Below are 18,455 nucleotides of genomic sequence, written 5' to 3'. Positions count from 1 at the left end.
TATGACAAGAAGTAAATTATGATAGATAACTTATTTCCTTACAAACATGACAGCAAAATTTGAAAATGGGGAAAACATCGATCAAGAAGATTAATTCCATATTGGGTGATTTAACACTTTGATTGGATTTTACAAACTTTCTATCATGGGAATAATGGTATTTTTAAAAACTCAAAACACACCATGCACACTGTCCAAGTTAGCCTCAAATGTGTCAGCATCTTCTCATAATATGTAAAACTCTTCGGTCAAAGGCAAAAACTCAGCCAGTCATACTAAGCTCATAATTGTCTGTGAAAACACGTACAGCTTAATAAATTTCAGCTAATTTAGTAGTGTTTGGGCAAGCAAATGTGTAAATAAAATATTTTCTTTAATTTTCAATAAAAAACAAAAGAAATAAAAACAACAAAAACATGAGGAATCAGTAGATTAGCAAATAGTCACATATACCTGTAATAAGAGTTGTTACAAAACTTCCCTTATTTTAAGATTTGTCAATGACCGACTTGTTTGAGTCATATGACAAATCTTTTATCAAAAGTCCTCATTGTAATAAACACAACCTTAAAGGCAGCGGACACTATTGGTAATTGTCAAAGACCAGTCTTCACACTTGATGTATCTCAACGTATGAATAAAATAACAAACCTGTGAAAATTTGAGCTCAATCGGTCGTCAAAGTTGCGAGATAATAATGAAAGAAAAAAAAACACCCTTGTCACACGAAGTTGTGTGCATCAGATGCTTCATTTCGAGACCTCAAGTTCTAAATCTGAGGTCTTGAAATCAAATTCGTGGAAAATTACTTCTTTCTCGAAAACTACTCCACTTCCAGAGGGGAGCCATTTCTCACAATATTTCATACTACCAACCTCTCCCCATTACTCGTTACCAAGTAAGTTTTTATGCTAATAAATATTTTGAGTAATTACCAATAGTGTCCACTGCCTTTAAAGGCACTGGACACTATTGGTAATTACTTCAATAGTGTCCACTGCCTTTAAAGGCACTGGACACTATTGGTAATTACTTCAATAGTGTCCACTGCCTTTAAAGGCACTGGACACTATTGGTAATTACTTTACAAGCAATAGAGAGCTGTTGATAGTATAAAACATTGTGAGAAACGGCTTCCTTTGAGATAATGTAGAATTTCTCACTAAATTATTTGAATTGAAATTGAGATGAGACCCCAGCTGAGGTCTCAAATTCAAGGCATCTGAAAGCACACAACTGGTGCGACAAGGGTGTTTTTCGTCCATTATTCTCTCGCAACTTCGATGACCGATCCAGCTCAAATTTTCACATTGTTATTTTATGCATATGTTGAGATACACCAAGTGAGAAGACTGGTCTTTGACAATTACCAAAGGTGCCCAGTGTCTTTAAAAATGTTGCACTAACAAGGATGAACAATCAAGATTTTTTTTGCCCACACTCTCTACAGTCTACCCTTGCTTTGACCCAGTATTATAAGGAACAGGTTACATGTCTCCTGACGATGACTAGAGCAAGCTAGTCGAAACGTTGAGACCAATTCAGAACTGACTCCGCGGTAGTACAGTAATTACGATCCTATAAGCTTAAGAAGTAGTCCCAGCCTATTTCTATACCATCCGCCCAGGTATTAGTTAATAAGCAAGACAGTTCTTTTCAGAACTGAGAAGTCTCCCGAACACCCCGAACAATCTACTCTAGTAGAATTAAGCAAGACAGTTCTCTAAGAACAACTCTACCTGGCATGTAGATACACACATGGTGTTACCGCAAACCAAATATATATTGATACCTCACCATGCAATGCCTCAAATCCTATATAGGTTACATGTAATTTCCTTGTGAAAAGCACACTAAATTATGTGTTGTGACTGTCATGATGAAGTATGAGAGACTAGACTTACATTAAACAGAGCGTGGAACTCCGGACTTGCCAGGACGTTCTGTAAGAACATAAAGTCATCTTGCCTTCCGTGGAATCCATCTCCGAGCTCCGTTAAGGAACCCAGTAATCTCAGTAGACCTAGGATGAGAAATTGAAGAGAATTTAATAATAATTAATAATATTAACTGTATTTATAACGCGCCATTTTCCAAAGGATACAAAGCGCCAAGTATTTACTGCAAAGTGAGCAGGACAAAGTTTGAAATATGCAACCTATATTTTGTAATCCTAAGCACCATGTAATGGTTTACAAGGTGATGTGGCGTAATATGCTGCTGCCAATCAAAACAGGAACACTGGGGCGAACCCTACCCTTTTTGATAAGAGAACTGGGTTCTTTTACATGCGCTACACAAAACATGGGACCAGCGGCTTTACGTCCCATCCAAGGGATCAAGCAATGGTTAAGTGTCTTGCTTTAAAAGGACACAAGCATCACGGCTGGGGATACGAACCCACACTCTGCTGATCAGAAGCACCGAAAAGGTGGTGCTCTTAACCGCTCGGTCACGACACTTCCAGAATTAATGGTTTAATTCTTTGAAAACAAATTTCCCTTGGTGACCAAGGGCTGATTTTAAGGGTCTGGGTACTTTTTGTAGAACACAAATACAATGTCCACATATTTACACTAAACTTACACAGTTTGACGATAATGATAGTAGAAAGCTTCCCTTAAAATATTACTTGCTGATGAGGTGCTGTAGTTTTTGATTTTAGCACGATTTCAGCTCTTTTTTGAGTAATACATACTTTGATCCAAACATGATTGAATGATATTTACCACGCTCAAAGTCAACAATTAAAGAAGATCTTTAAAAAATTATGTTAAGGCGCCCTATCGTATTTTCAGACTAGCCATCAACCAAGACTATGAAATGGTCTCCCACCCAATAACTGACCACAGTCAATGGCGCTTGGCAGTTGTTTTATACATAGCTCTACCACTAAACAAACTGTCTGGAACATTAGCGATGAAAAATCAAAACAAAACCTAAAAATTAAACTAAAGTTGAGGAATGACTTTTACCTGGTTCATTTGCGTTCATGTTGTCTGCTGGTACAGGCATGTTGTCGTTTCTCATCAGACCGCTGGTAACTCAACAGGCTGGACAGATTAAAGCAGAGACAAAGAAACAAATCATAAACATTTGCCAACAAAAAGAAAGATCAAATAACAAGGACAATAATATTTGTGACCCGCTACGTGAAATGTTGTCAGATGTTGACAATTTCAAGGATTGAGTTTTATGCATGGCTGGAAAGAACACACCAACAGCAGTAATTTGGTATATGTCTAAGCTTTGGGGTGTATCGCGTTGCTGAGTTACTTCGGTTTGAAATTAGCCAATACATCATTTTTTCTGAAAAACGAATTACAAGTAAAGTGATGTTTTAAACTACCATTTCGCACAAAAGGATACAAATTAGACAAAAGTATGATCACAAAATTGTTTAATCATAGCTTTATTGCCTAAAAGTAAGTGTTCTTAAGGTTAACCATGCAAATATAGATCTTAAAAAGTGAAGAAGAAAAAAACGTAGCGGGTCACATTTTGCCTAAACATTCAACCATGGTCCCTGCACACTTGTAGTATAGGGACACTTTTCTCCTGCAGGGAAGTCAGGATGGCGCAATGGTGTCTTGCCTCACCTACCACCGCTGGGACCCCGGTTCGAATCCTACATGGGGGCACTATGTGGATTGGGTTTTTCAGACCCTACTCGACTTTGTGGGTTTTCCGTAGAACAATTCCTAGGGTTTTCCTCCCAATTTTAAAACTGAAATGTCTTCATTGTCTTCTCACCTTGTGTAGATGCTGAAAAGGCTTTGACGAGAATTTTCATAGATGTAGATTACAAGTACAAAGTCTCACACACAGACAGAAATTAGCAATCTCAAGAAGATCGCAAACAAAAATAAAATGTCCAGTACAAACCAGCTCATCTCCTAGACACCACTTCTAATAAATAAAATGACTTATTACATGGCCTTACCACCACCTACCCTTCATACATAATTTGACAACGGAGTGCGGTCACGATTCTCAATGCAAGTGTGGACCCACCTGAAAAGAATGCAACCTTGTCACTTCAAAAACATTTTAGAAAAAGAAGAAACTACCTAGCCCACAAAACTTTATAGAGTTGACCAGGGTTTGTCAGCTTTCCCTGGCACAGAACAAATAAATAAATGAAACAACAGAATTGGTCAAAGAACTGAGCTGTTGTTTTCCCAAAGCTGAATTACGTGCAGCACTACACAGTACACAATCTTGAACAGTTTTGTCCACACACTTGACCAAAAAAATGTTAAATTGTGAGAGCCATTCAGCAAACTTTGTTATTTGAAAAAACAAGATGGTTGTTTTTAACAAAAGACATTCCTAGAGTATAACTTTGTATAGTGCTGATGGATGATACAAAACACTTTGAAATTCTGCATGAACCAATGTCAGGCACACACCTTTTTTTCCAACACATGCTTGTTGGAAAAAATTCTCAAGAAAAATATCAACAGAGAGGCAACTTCATTTAGTACATTTGTAAACTGTCAAGTCAAAACTCAGGAACGTTTATTTTTCGGTCTTATCTCCTGAAAACCTTTTTTTTCTGCTATCAATGTATGATTTAAAACCGTCACATTATTTACTTTTGTACATGACCAAACAGAACTAGGTTACTCCACGGAAGACAGCTAAATATAAATCTAAACTTTGTTTGTTCTGGTTTTTTTTTATGCAGTACCATCAGAAATAAGTTCAACATGATAAATGCAATCATTGCCTGCGTCAATTTATACCAGAATATAAATATTTAAAAAATCAGCAGAAAAAAAACACACCCATCCATTCAGCAAATCATTAAAACAAAAAAAAATAACCAAATAAAAAACTTAAAGTTACCAATCAACTTAAGGATTAGAAAAATGAAAACAAAGGTCCACCCTTCAAGTACTTACAAAAAAAAGGTCAGAATCCTTAATCCCAAAATAGCAAGTCCTTAATGCTGAAACACTCCGAGAACAACTTGTAGAGATAACTTGAGAGAAAGACACAATCTTAGTCCAGCTGGAACAAAATCCATAGATGGATAAGAAGAAATATCAACAGCTACTCGTAGCCTGAGAGAAGGGAAGAATTCCTCCGGTTGAGTAAATAATAAGTTGGGCTGAAACCAAGAGAAAAACACCTCGACTGAACAATCTGTCTTCAGCAGTCACCATACATATCCAACAGCAGGAGTGTGGATGCACTACGCTCCTTAACCCTCAAATGAAATCACGAATACATAAAGTATTTTATATATACACACACCGATTCCAGTCCCAACCTGCCGAGGGTTCCAGGGTCTCTCGTTTCTTTTCTCTTTCTAAATGACCAACTTCAACGACGTCGTCGGGGAGGTTCACTCAGGAGGTCATGTTATATACCTCAAGTCATTTCCCCCTCATTGCCATTAAGGTTGTTTCCTGAAACAACACTGAGAAACGAATTAGTCTTAATCCCCGCCAATCATAAAAGTCAGTCAGCAATGATGCATGGGATGAGGAGATAAAGATCAGTGGGGAAGGCGTCGTAGGGAATGCTCCCTTGGGTACAGTGGGGCCTCGCTGGTTTAGTCTCGACGTACGTCTCTCTCCCCACCCCCCCCCCACCTCTCTCTTTATTACAGCTGTGAAGCGGACCATTGGTGTCGGGAGGACGGTGACAAAACAGATCATGGTGATGAAGATTCATTGGGGAGCACAATATCATGATGGATGCGTGTCCTTTCCTTAATGGTTTAGCGCAACAAGACGCTCATTGGTACACTAACTGCTCTCAACACACCCCTAACATCTCAAAGACACAATCTAATTAACCCAACTTTGTTCATGTAGTTGTGTATCTTACAAGAGTGTAAGTGTAAAAAAAAAATAGAATAGTAAGTTTCTAAAAAGCCACTATTCTTTCGGTGGTTTACAAGAAACCAACAACTACAAATCAAAGTGTGCTACTATAGCCATGTCAAAAAGCTGCCGCCTATTTCAATAATAAGTTTGAATAAGTTTGTACAACTGGACAAAAAAAACATTTCTTGTGCTACAAATGTGCACTCTCTTCCAGTGGTTTAAGAACTATAATGATAAGTGTGCTCTTTCGATACCTTGCCATTCACTTGTAAAATTGTGCAAAAACTTGATCTTGGGGCTTTTATGAAATTTCAAATTTATATACACAAAATTAACAAATATGTACAATGAGTTTTAACTACTTTGATTTTCAACGACTGTCACCTTCCCTTGTATCAATGACACTGTATACGTTCATACCCAGCCCATTAATTCTTAGTCCTGAGCTAATGAACATCCTCAGGCCCAGCAGCTCCACTATGTACAGGATACTGTGGCCAACCCCTGGGGCTTTTCTCAAACCTTGGCTTAGGCTCCGGCTCAGGCTCCGCGTGCTGATGTCTGCGCAATTACGCGCTGAAAATGCAGGTTAAAGGCCGAGCTGCGTACACAGCGCGCGGAGCCTAAGCCTTAGCCGGAGCCCAAGCCGTGGTTTGAGAAAGGCCCCGGGCACAGTGCACCTAAATCCATCATATTCCAGAAGCACAGCAAGCTACATAATGTACAGGATACTGTGGCCAATCCCTGGGCATTTTTACTTACAGTACTTGTACACCTAAATCCATCATGTTCAAGAAGCACAGCAAGCTACAAGTTACAGGTAGGATGGTAGAGATTAAAGATGCTATGTCAGATTTTTGGCCCCAAAGATAAAAAAAAAAAATGTTTTTGAGTGATTAGTATTTCAAAGAGTATCAACCGCTCTAACGAAAAAAAGTTCAACTTTTACTTTTAATGGTCAGGAACCATGACAAAAATTTAAAACGTTTCTTATAAAACACATAAGAATTGGTCACGTGATATATTGTCGGGATCCCAACAAAAACTAATTTTGAGCACTTTATATCACTGCTACTAATAATTGGCAGACTTTTACGAGCAATGGCTAAAATGAAAGCTTGTAACTTTCTCGACCCCCATCAAAATACCTATTGAATTTTAAATCAAAATGTTTTGGTCAAATGGGCCAAAAATCTGACATAGCATCTTTAACATGCAAGTACATTCATTCATTCATTCTGTTTTATTGTCACACATATCTATACATATACAGTGGAAATCACTTTAGTTTGCGAGTATAAAAAAACATCACATCCTTAGTAAAGGATCCATTGCACCAATTGAAAATTGAAAATTTTATTGCCGAAATCGAAACAAGCCAAATATGAACGATCCCAATATGAACTTCCAAAAAATTCAGGAAAACATAAACTGATACAAGTCTTCCCAAAAATTGATGACATTTTCAAATATTGCTTGAAAATATGTGTCTTGAAAATTAGAGGATGTAAAAGCCTTTGACTCTTCCAGAAACAATGACTGGGCCCAATATCATAGAGCTGCTTTAAGCAGTAAAATATTGCTTAACAATTGTCTGTTAAGCAGAAATGAGCAGGGTACCAGTCAGTATTTATACGACATGGTTATTTAGCTGGTAACCTTATTCTGGTAAGCATAATTTTGTTGTGCCCAGCTACTTTTTGTGTAGCTCTATGAAATTGGGCTCAGGTAGGGAGATAGACTGGTCTCCTGTCCTTATCTGTAAAGGACTCAAGGACAGGTTTTGGTTCATGTACACACATGTACATCAGATTTAACTGCGAATCTCCAGAACCATGAACGCCATGTCAAATGACACAAGGTCAAAGGTGATTATGGAGGAGAGCTCAACGGCAGATATCTGGCGTATGAGCCTCACAGTGTGACGTCAGATGGTCAGGCTAATCAGGGGTATATTAATTTGTGACAGTGCTCAGGAAAACCAAGAAAAGAAAATAGCATGGCAGGGGAACATGTCTTGGGGACATTTCATAAAGTGCTGAGCAAAAAAAATGTGCGGAGCACAAGTCAAGTCGTATCATCATATAATTTGAGCTGGTTACCTGCTTCTGCTAGAAAAGATGTTATTATGCTTAGAATGTTTTATGCTTACATGCTTTATGAATTCAGGCCCTCTTTTCTGCTAAAGCAAAATTGTTTTGTGCTTAGCTCATTTCGCTGCTAATAAGCATCTCTAAGGTATTGTGCTCAGGTAGAATTTGATCACAGAGGTGACTTTATGCATCAAGGTGTACGGCTCAAGTATGCCCTTATCTAACAAATGCACATTGACATAATGTTGAATACACCCAGGAGACATATTAGAAGGGGTTTGGTTGAACTCCTAAGCTGCCCAGCAATTTCCTTAAAACTTCTTGACAGAATGATGAAAGAGGCAGGGCAGACATTGTACAGAACTCGGGACAACATTTATATTTCGAACAACTTGAAGGGCAAGTTTAGAAGTATGACTCACTCACTGAGTTACATGTATGGCTAGTTAGCAGGGACTCAAAATAAGTTGCACTCACAAACAACCAATTGATTTTTTTGGGATCAACTCTGGCCTCACTTCTGGATAAAATAATAATACATGGTAGATCTGTAAGTTGTAATAATAATAATATAATAATAATAGTGGCTTCTTATATAGCGCACATATTCATTACTCAGTAATGTTCAAGGCTCTTACACTATTTCCTGCAAGTGGGACTACATGTACGTTTGAATTATGAGATCTAGGTGCTGTGGTGCAATATGCAGCAAATCAAACCAGGCACATCGGGCGAACACACGGGACCAACAGCTTTACGTCCCATTCAAAGTACTGAGGAAAGTTTTCTGTAAATGTTTCACAAAACAACTCACTTGTGCCTCGTCTTAGGAAGTCATACTGAGAGTCAATTTTGCACTCATCACAAACAACAGGTTGAATTTGTTGGTCTCAACATCTATCCACATGATAGAATAATAAACGGTAGTTTGTACTTAAGGTGTGTTTTTTTTTTACAAATTTTGCCAAATCATGAGCAATGTTTTCTGCTTAGCAACTCTATGAAATTGGCCCAAGGGCTGAACTGTACTTGACACAAATGTACACAATGTATACAACCACCGTCAAAAATTAATTTTCTACCTGACATAAACGTTGTCACACGTTGCAGTTGTGGCCGAGGTCAATAATTAAATCAAAGGTCAATCGTAATCTATGTTTGCAAACTATTTAGCATTCGACAGTGAGAACAGAACTTATTATGACTAATCCCGCTTGTTGAATTCAACCAATTTCCTACACACAACCCTGCCAACTCCAAACCTGGCATCCGCTTTACCCCTGGGTTCACACTGTCAGAAGTTCAACCCCAAATTCCCTGGGGGTAAACCCAAAGGGTCAATCCACGTTCTCGACACATCTTAATTTGATCAAATGATTCCCCAAGGGAGACTAACATTAAATTTCTTCTTAACTTCAATAATGATCTCTTTTGAGTCCAACCAGACGCTTTTGACCTCAGATGAAGAAGTATTTTTTAACAGGGTTAAAATTTGCATCAGGGATAAAGAAAACTAATTTTTGTTTTTACCCATACACCCAACAACACCAATGTGTGTTAGCACTGTATACTCAGTACTTTCCAGAGTCTTGTGAAAACATTTCGCAGGCATATAACCACTGATTTAGTGTTTAACATCTCTTATATCGTTGCGGTACCCGCTGCCAAAATAGGATTCGAACTGCCTCTAGCTACTGGGCAACCTCGGTAGTCTAGTTGGTAAGACACTGCTCTAGAAATGCAAGGGTCGTAGGTTCAAATCCCACCCAAGTAATATGCCTGTGAAATTGTTTGAGTATACAGTGCTTACACACATCGGTGTATGGGTAAATAACCAAAATTAACTTACTTTTAAACCTTTTTATATATTGCTTTTATAAAATAAAAGTTAAATGCACCACCAGTATAGTGACTGATGTGTGGATTATGACAAAGGGCATGGCATGAATTAATAATTTATAAATGTTTGCAGATGTTCCTACATTATTACGCTTTTTAACAAAAGAGAGTGGGTTTGAAAGACGTTAACTGTAAAAACACATGTGAAAGCACTGATAATACATGTATAAAATGCATCCCTACACATATTCTGTCACTATTTGTTTCAAAGGACATCATACATGTACTAAACTAACTGTAACAACATCTGTACCAAATCTCCCAGTCCACCCAACAGATTGTTTTTCCCCGTACAATCTGACAATATTTGAATTAATTTGCTGTGTGAAAGCAGTGACAATAATGTATGTGAAGTGTATTACACATGTATGTCATTATTTGTTTCAAAGGACATCATACTAAACTAACTGTCCCAACATCTGTACCAAATCTCCCAACAGATTGTTTTTTCCGACAATATTTAAGTTCAAAATCCTACAGATTGTTGTCTTCTCTACAATGATCACAGAATGGCTTCATCCATCAACTGTGAGTGACTTGCGTCCACTGAAACATAATCCGTCCATGGTCCGCCCCCATGAGAGGTGATGAACCAGCTTCGAACACTCGCTTCAGCTTCCTGAAAATCCAAATGGGTGATCTCCCAGGACGATATATTTCATTCAAGTAACACCAATGAATCATGGTACACTAGCCATTAATCACTATTAATACATTGTAATTCTCTCATCACCGATGTCTGTCGACACCAATTTAAGGCGAAAACCTCTCTTTTGCCTTCAGAATTGTTTTTTCAAGAAAAGCGGTGAGTCACAAACACAGGGTTTGTCCTGGGACTTAAAGATGAACGGCTGAAACAACACAGAGAGGTGAAAGTATTTTTTTTTTCTTTCTCCAAAGTACAAATGAATCATTTGATGCATGAACAAGGAACAACTCTGTCTGGGATTAAAGCTAATTTAATTCTAAAGCGAGTTAAGACAGGAAATCTCCAAATCAAAGTTTCTCTAATCCCTTGAATGGCTTCCAGAAATTGAAAGTTGGTTTGTGTAATTAAGGGCTGTGATAGAGACCAAGTCACTTTGTAAAAGGAGTGACAGATTGCAACGGTTTCCTTGTACTTCATCAACCGAGACACACCAGAGAACAGAGAGTTTGCATTAAGAGCAATCCTGTGACGCATTGTCTACAATCCGCAAGAGTACGTATTACAAAGCCTTGAACTTCATGCAAGAAATGGCAGAAATTGCATGCCCCGACTCCAGGGCCCAGTTTCATGGCTCTGCTTACCACCGAATTCTGCGCTTACGATCACGATTCCCCGCTTACGTGCAAGCGCCAAATTTCTGCGCTAGCCTTGTAAGCGTAGAATGCCTAGTAACGTAGAGTACGCACACGCAGAAGCCAAAATTCGCCGCTATCCCGTGAAATACGCTTGCTGTAAGCACAGAATTCCCTGCTTCTGTAAGCGCCGATTCTGTGCTTACGGTAAGCAGAGCCATGAATTCGGGCCCTGATTATTGTCTTAGTGACAATAAGAACAAAAAAAGAGTAAAGAAAAAGAAAGGTGCAAGTTATTGATAAATAAAAGAAAATGAATGGTCCCAGGATGGAACCTTGGAGAACACCACAGTTAATTCTTCTCCAACTTGAGTCCCAGTTTTTTACTGTTTGTGTACTGGAACCTGTTATTTGCATGTTGTATGTAGTAAGTGAAGCACTGAAAAGGCGTCAGACACCTCTGATACCATAAAATTCAAGTTTACAAATAAGAATAGAGTGGTCAATAGTATCCAAGAAGATACCCACGGTATAACCTCTATAAGACAGAAGTGGTAATTTTGTCAATAAGTTGGATAACAGTCATGTCAGTAGAATATTCACTGCAAAGTCCGAACTGGCGCTCAAAGAGAAGATTAAATTTAGAGATGAAGTTAGACAGATGTTTGGCGAACAAGACGTTTAAGTATTGGAGCAACAAGGGAGAATAGTGATAGTCCTTTAGTTGTGAACGTTGAAGTGTTCACCGCTTTTTACAAACAACAACTACCTCAGCAACTTTTAGATAATAAGGTACACAGTGAAGACGTTGGTTGGCTGCAAGTAGAAAGAAGGATTTTCAATGTTGTGTTAATAGTCAGAAAAACAAGTATTAGAAGTGGAATTTGGCTGGCTAGAGAAGAGCCGACGATAGAAAATTTGTTAAGGCTTTCGCGATGAGAGGTGGCTCAGAAAAAGTATTCTGAGGATCAGCCAGATTACCAGGCATGTCGTTCTTTATGTGTTGCCTAAGATGTTGTTGATCTCTCTACACATATATTATGAGTAATGTATGCATGCATCCCTCTTGTCTGTGATAGACAATTTAGCGCATAACAGTCTGCTTCTGAAAACATTTTAATTTTTGTTCGCTTGCAGCACGCATCAAAATGTTATCTTCTCCAGCTATTGATGACATCTGATGATGACAGGTGTAACAATCATTTACATCATACAGTGCACTAACCAATTAATTCCTAAGATGGATGCAGATCAAATGTAATTAGGAAGACAGTACTAATTATAACATCCACAAACCATAGGAATGGATATTCTTTTTAGCTCGGAATCCTAATTGGGCACGGCAGGCCAACATTGGCGTACGTAACAGCTGTGCAAGTTGATCTCTCATTCAGTCACATTTCCACCCCCCACCTTCCCCCTTTCGCTAAGAACCCTGTCGCTTGTTTGGTGCTTACATGGCCCATATAAATTCAATTTTAACGTAGACAGTCGGCACCATTGACATTACTGGAGACAAGACTAGGGTGATTCATCAGGACAAGTTGTTTGTGTTGCACAGTCAGTTTATGGGCAGTAAAACCACGCTACAAACTAAGAAAATTATTTCGTATTCAGCCTCAATGAAAGATTCTTAGAAGCTGAGATATTAATAGTTTTTACAAAGTTTCTCCTTCAAAAATTCTTGGCAAGTGACGATGACTAAAGCAAGCTAGTCAAAACGAAATTTTAAGAACTCACTCTGCAATAGTGCAGCTAAAGTGAAGTAGTCCCAGCCGATTTTCTACCTTCCGCCCAGGTAGTAGTTAATAAGCAGGACAGTTCTTTTCAGAACTGAGAAGTCTCCCGAAAAACGTGAACATTCTACTCAGCGGTAGTAAAATGTATGGCAAGACAGTTCTCCAAAGAACAAACTCTATCTGGCAAGTAGACACACACATGGTGTTACCGCAAATGATACCTCACCATGCAATGCCTCACATCATAATGGGAAAGAAATGTTTCAGGGATTAAAATTTACACTGGACAGGATGCCCGAGGCCAGTGATTTTAGGCAAGTAAACTTAAGGGCAGTGTTTTTTGCTCAAATGTTGATGTAGTGATAAATCTTTTTCAATTTTTCTGACATTGGTTGAGGTTTGTTCAAAGTACATTGTTACTTATCATAACTATGAGATAAGTCTGCTTCTCCGAGAGATAATGTAAATAGTTCACATTTAAACAGTTCAAATGCATGTAGTGTACATGTACATGTACATGTACATGTAGGTATTTTCCATTGAGTTATATATAAGAACTAGAGGGCGCACGAGTGATGCTTCGTGCACAAACGCCACGGGACCGCAAGATGACAAGAGCGTCATTCTGCATGCGCGTTGAATATGAAATACACGTCCATACACGTTTGAGTTTTTTTTTATTGAATGCTCACCCGATGCTGTTTGCTCAACTTACAAAATGGCCACACAAACACACGCTGTGAGATGCCAGTTTTGTCAACTTAGAAAATGGCCGCCTGCGCATGCCGGAGCGCGTATATAGGCCAGTGCACCCTCTAGTTCTTACATATAACTCTATGGTATTTTCTCATTTCAACTCTGGTCTTGTAATTTTAAACAAGTCTGGTCTATAGGATTTGAGGCATTGCATGGTGAGGTATCAATGTATATTTGGTTTGCGGTAACACCATGTGTGTATCTACTTGCCAGGTAGAGTTTGTTCTTAGAGAACTGTCTTGCTTTATTCTACTGCCGCGGAGTAGATAATCGGAGGTTCGGGAGACTTCTCAGTTCTGAAAAGAACAGTCCTGCTTTTTAACTATTACCAGGGCGGATGGTATAGAAAATAGACTGGACTACTACTTTAGCTTATGGGATCGTAATTAACTGTATGTACTGCCGCAGAGTCAGTTCTGAATTGGTCTCAACGTTTCGACTAGCTTGCTCTAGTCATCATATTTGGTCTAGTAAACATTTTTGGCTATCCAAGCCCTGTGGCCTTGTGGATCCCCCCCCCCCCCCCGAAAAAAACCAACTCTAAGTTTGTCATGTTTGTACAACTTTCTTCAAACTTTCCTTAAGTTTTCTATACACCTCGAGGCCTATAAACAACATGGGAAACTGGCTGGGTAAATCTGTAATTTGGGGTGGAACAATGAAAAAAGCTGGACTTGGACGTGCGACCTCGGATTAACGTTTTCTATGTCTAACACATACTGTACAATGTATGGTATGGTATCTTGCAGCTCTCAATGTTTGTACAGTATGAAGTTTTCTAGTCACACTATACGTTAATCCCCCATGGAGAAAAGAAAACCATGGTCACACTGTATGACAACTCTCTAAAGATACACAAACTGCACTTTCCACTTGGATCGTTTTACCAAGTCGATATTAAACACCTTCTCATTAACAGGCTACTCGTGGCCCACACCTGCCAGCTTGAAAAACAACAGTGATATGAAAGGTGCTGGACACTATTGGTAATTGTCAAAGACCAGTTTTTCTTGCTTGGTGTACATGGTGTATCTTAACATTTGCACAAAATAACAAACCTGTGAAAATTTTAACTCATTTGGTTGTCGAAGTTGGGAGATGCTCGATTTTGAGACCTCTTCAAATCAAATTCAAATGTTTTAGTGAGAAATTACTGCTTTCTAAAAGACTGTGTTACTTCAGAGGGAGCTGTTCCTCACAATGTTTCATACCATCAATAAGAGCTCTCCATTGCTTGTGAACATAAGTTTTTATGCTAACAATAATTTTGAGTAATGACCAAACGTGTACTGTGCCTTTAAAAACATGATTTTGGGGGAACTTCATTTTTTCCAAATTATCACTACAACGCCTGGAAAAAAAAGTATGAACAAAAAATAAGTAAAAGTATGAAAGTATTAAAAAAATATGAAATCAACAATGCAATTAGGTATTTTTCCCCAAATGAACTGCACGCTGCAGTACGCCTAGGCACTCGTGTACGTGTACATTAACACACATGTAGTATATACATCTGATGAGGGGTGGGGGGGGGGGGCATCACAGGGTTAAGAACAAAAATCTTCCTTCCTTCGAAAAATTCCAAACATTGGGTTTACTTCTCATTTGGGCTGCAGGTCATTGACTGAAGGCAGTGACCCGTAGCGTCCAACTAAATCTCTCCATTCCTTCCACATCGTTACCAACAAGGAATGACTAGTGTCGTCCTCTAGATCACTTGATCCCCCAAAACAGGAAAGTGGTGAGCCTCCACTGTGCCAGACGGAGGATTAACGTTTCCACAACAACCCAAGACGGGCCCTACAGTAACTTCAGAGAGTTTCAGTTTTCCGGAAGAGCGTTCCAGAGTATGGGGACAGCTTCATTAGTTGGTATCAAACTTAAATCAGGCACAGAAATTAAGACTCATAGGCCTAAATGCTGTCTAGGCTTGGGCGATATCGATTTATTTATATCGATATAATCGCGATTAATTAAGTTTGACATCATCAGTCTTCAAACTCCCAGTGAAAGTTGTAGAAGAGACAGTCATAGCATAAGAGAGGTGTTCTAATGACCTATTCTTCTGGTTTTACTCAAAACCTATGGGGTGCAAGATGTCTCAGCTAGGAAATACATCGCGATATTGCGTTACTTAATCGATATTGCGATATATCGCGATGATCGTCATAAGTTGAAGAGACCTTTTTTAGCTGAAGGTGCAAATGGGTGGCCCCCTTCTCAAACTGAGAAGCTCCAGGTCTGAAAACATCCAAATGTGAACTATCAAATCGTTGGGTGTCATGGCTGAGCAGATAAGAGCACTGAACTCAAAGCTCTGGTGTTTCTGTTCAGCAAAGTGTGGGTCCGAATCCCGGTTATGACACTTCGTGTCCTGGAGCAAGACACTTTACTTTAATTGCTTCTCTCCGGGGTAAATGGGTACCTCTGTGAGGGCAGAGATGGTTCTTGTGGTTGGTTTAGCTTAGTGCGCTACATTTTCGGCGGCACAGGCTGTTTACTCCCCAGGGAGCTGAGATGGTTTAAGGAATGAAATGGCCCAGTGATCAGGGTACTGTTGGAAGCGCCTTGAGACATGGTGTATAAAGCGCTTTATAAAAAACAAATATTATTATTAAATACACAATACCTTTAACTCACCTTAACATCAGGTGGGCCCTAAATTTTAGTCAACAATAATGCTAATTTATCAAAATAAAATTTTCAAGAAAGATACCATACTAGCCTAATATTAGTAGAAAACACAGTGTTTACTTATGGAAAATAATGGTGGGGGGGGGGGACTTGAACAGTATCTTCATCAAGAAGATCAAATCCATCCAGGTATCAACCGCATTGATGGCAGAATTGAGGGCAGCATTTAAAGGGACAACATGGAAATGTTTTACTTCTAAACAATGATGGCAGTTCAGACAAAATACTTTATTAAGATCAGAGCTCCAACACCCGACCACAGACCCAACAAGGTCAATGATTTTATGTTGGACCCATAAACTCATGACCTACCAAGCCCAGTGCTCAATTTGTGTTTTTTTTTCAATAAGCTACCTCATTGTGTAATTTCTTTATAAATGCAAAAATCTTATAAAACTCATTATGTACAAGAATCTTAAAGTTTCAAGAAGATTTATTCATTTCTTACTTGCCCATTTATGTTTAAAAACACTGGACACTATTGGTAATTGTCAAAGACTCGAGTAGGTGTATCTCAACATGTGCATAAAATAACAAACCTGTGAAAATTTAGGCTCAGTCAGTCGTCGAAGTTGCGAGATATTGATGAAAGAAAAAAAAAACTTGTCGCACCATGGTCACACAAAGTTGTGTGCTTTCAGACGCGTGATTTCGAGACCTCAAATTCTAAATCTGAGGTCTCAAAATCAAATTCGTGGAAAATTACTTCTTTCTCGAAAACTACGTCACTTCAGACAGAGCTGTTTCTCGCAATGTTTTATACTACCAACCTCTCCTCATTACTTGTTACCAAGTAAGGTTTTATGGTATTAATTATTTTTAGTAAATACCAATAGTGTCCACTGCCTTTAAAAAGAAAGCAGTTTTGAAAAAAATCCAACAAATGAAAGCAATGGTTAAATCCTATAGACTGTTTGTTAATTACAATAACATGTACCTACTAGTTATTCTCTATACATCAGTGTAGACTCCATCTTTAGACTTCATTGCGTCATCAATGCCGTTCAACAAGTATCAGGAAACAAGCTGGGAAAAAGATAAGACAAAACAAGACAATGTCATTTTAGAAGCGGGCGAGAGATAGAGCTGTAGGCCTACACAAAATGGAATGAGAATTTCACGAGTTTTATTAGACTATTTAAAAGCAATTTCTTTGCATTCTGATCGAGATGTTTCCATGACAGCTTCAAGGTGATTAACCAAACGAATAATGCCCTCGGCCCAATTTATAGATCCGTGTTTATAGGATTTGGGTACTTTTTGAAACACAAAACACAATGTCCACAGATTTACATTAAACTTACACAGTTTGAAGTTAAGTTATTAGATGGCTTCTCTTAAAATATTCCTTGCTTAGGAGCTGTAGGCCTAGTTTTTGAGAAATGAGTAAAACAATGTATCGAAAATACATTTAACATGTCATCCTAAAATAATTTTTACCTCATCGAGATTGCTGTGTGACTTGTTTCTCAAAAACTACAGCATCTTGCAGTAAGTAATTTAAGCTTTCTCTCATCATTATCTTCAAACCGTTCAATGTAAAGCTGTGAACTTTGTGTTGTGTGTCCTACAAAGAGTACCCAGACACTTTAAGCACAAAAAATTACCAGAAAAAGGTCCCAGCCAAAATATTATTATGCCAGCACATGCTCCATTTTATTTGTGACTGGTATCCTGCTAACTCACAGTTTGTGGGAGATCGCTTTAAATTAAAGGAATATTTTCTACTTTTAGTTTTAAAAACAGCTTTATGAAACTCTGGTCTAGCCTTTGATTCATGGTTTGTTAAGTATTTTAGCTCTTGTCATTTCACTTATTCTATGGTAACTTACCCCTTACCTGCAAATGATACTTCATTTACATTTTGTATCCATTAAAGATTGTCAACAACACGACACGTCCATCGCCGCCATGCATGCAAAGTCTACCGTGTGCGAAACAACCCCCCTACCTTTTTATTCTATAAAAGCCCTGGCCATGCCATCCTAACATAACATAAACTGAAATTAAGTATGGCGTTAAACGAGGATTACAATTACGAACCTGTACACTACTGCAGTTCCACGGCAGCCACCATTACTCAGTCATTGTCTTCTAAATGATTGATAATAATGCCCTATCTAATTTTTTGACAGACGGGACGGACGCCGATG

General features: G+C 38.5%; 1 protein-coding gene across 6 annotated transcripts in view; it reads right to left on the bottom strand.

The window, feature by feature from the left end:
- Nucleotides 1–18,455, bottom strand: part of LOC117291635 (MAGUK p55 subfamily member 7-like) — a 55,359-nt gene extending 36,904 nt beyond the window's left edge. For 4 of the 6 annotated variants that reach the window (XM_033773474.1, XM_033773477.1, XM_033773478.1 and 1 more), the window contains exons 1-4: nt 18,346–18,455; nt 17,244–17,328; nt 2,976–3,053; nt 1,905–2,023 (exon numbers count right to left, since the gene is read on the bottom strand). In XM_033773474.1, coding sequence (XP_033629365.1) covers nt 1,905–2,023; nt 2,976–3,030 — 174 coding nt within the window. In that variant the 5' untranslated portion in view covers nt 3,031–3,053; nt 17,244–17,328; nt 18,346–18,455. Of the gene's footprint in view, nt 1–1,904; nt 2,024–2,975; nt 3,054–4,907; nt 5,069–17,239; nt 17,329–18,345 lie in introns of those variants that run through there. The other 2 variants (XM_033773475.1, XM_033773476.1) reach the window with 2 other exon arrangements.

This window comes from Asterias rubens, chromosome 6 (genome assembly GCF_902459465.1).
Source record: "Asterias rubens chromosome 6, eAstRub1.3, whole genome shotgun sequence".
Lineage (NCBI taxonomy): Eukaryota > Metazoa > Echinodermata > Asteroidea > Forcipulatida > Asteriidae > Asterias > Asterias rubens.
Note: the sequence above shows the minus strand (reverse complement) of the source record. Positions and strands in the feature narration are given on the sequence as shown.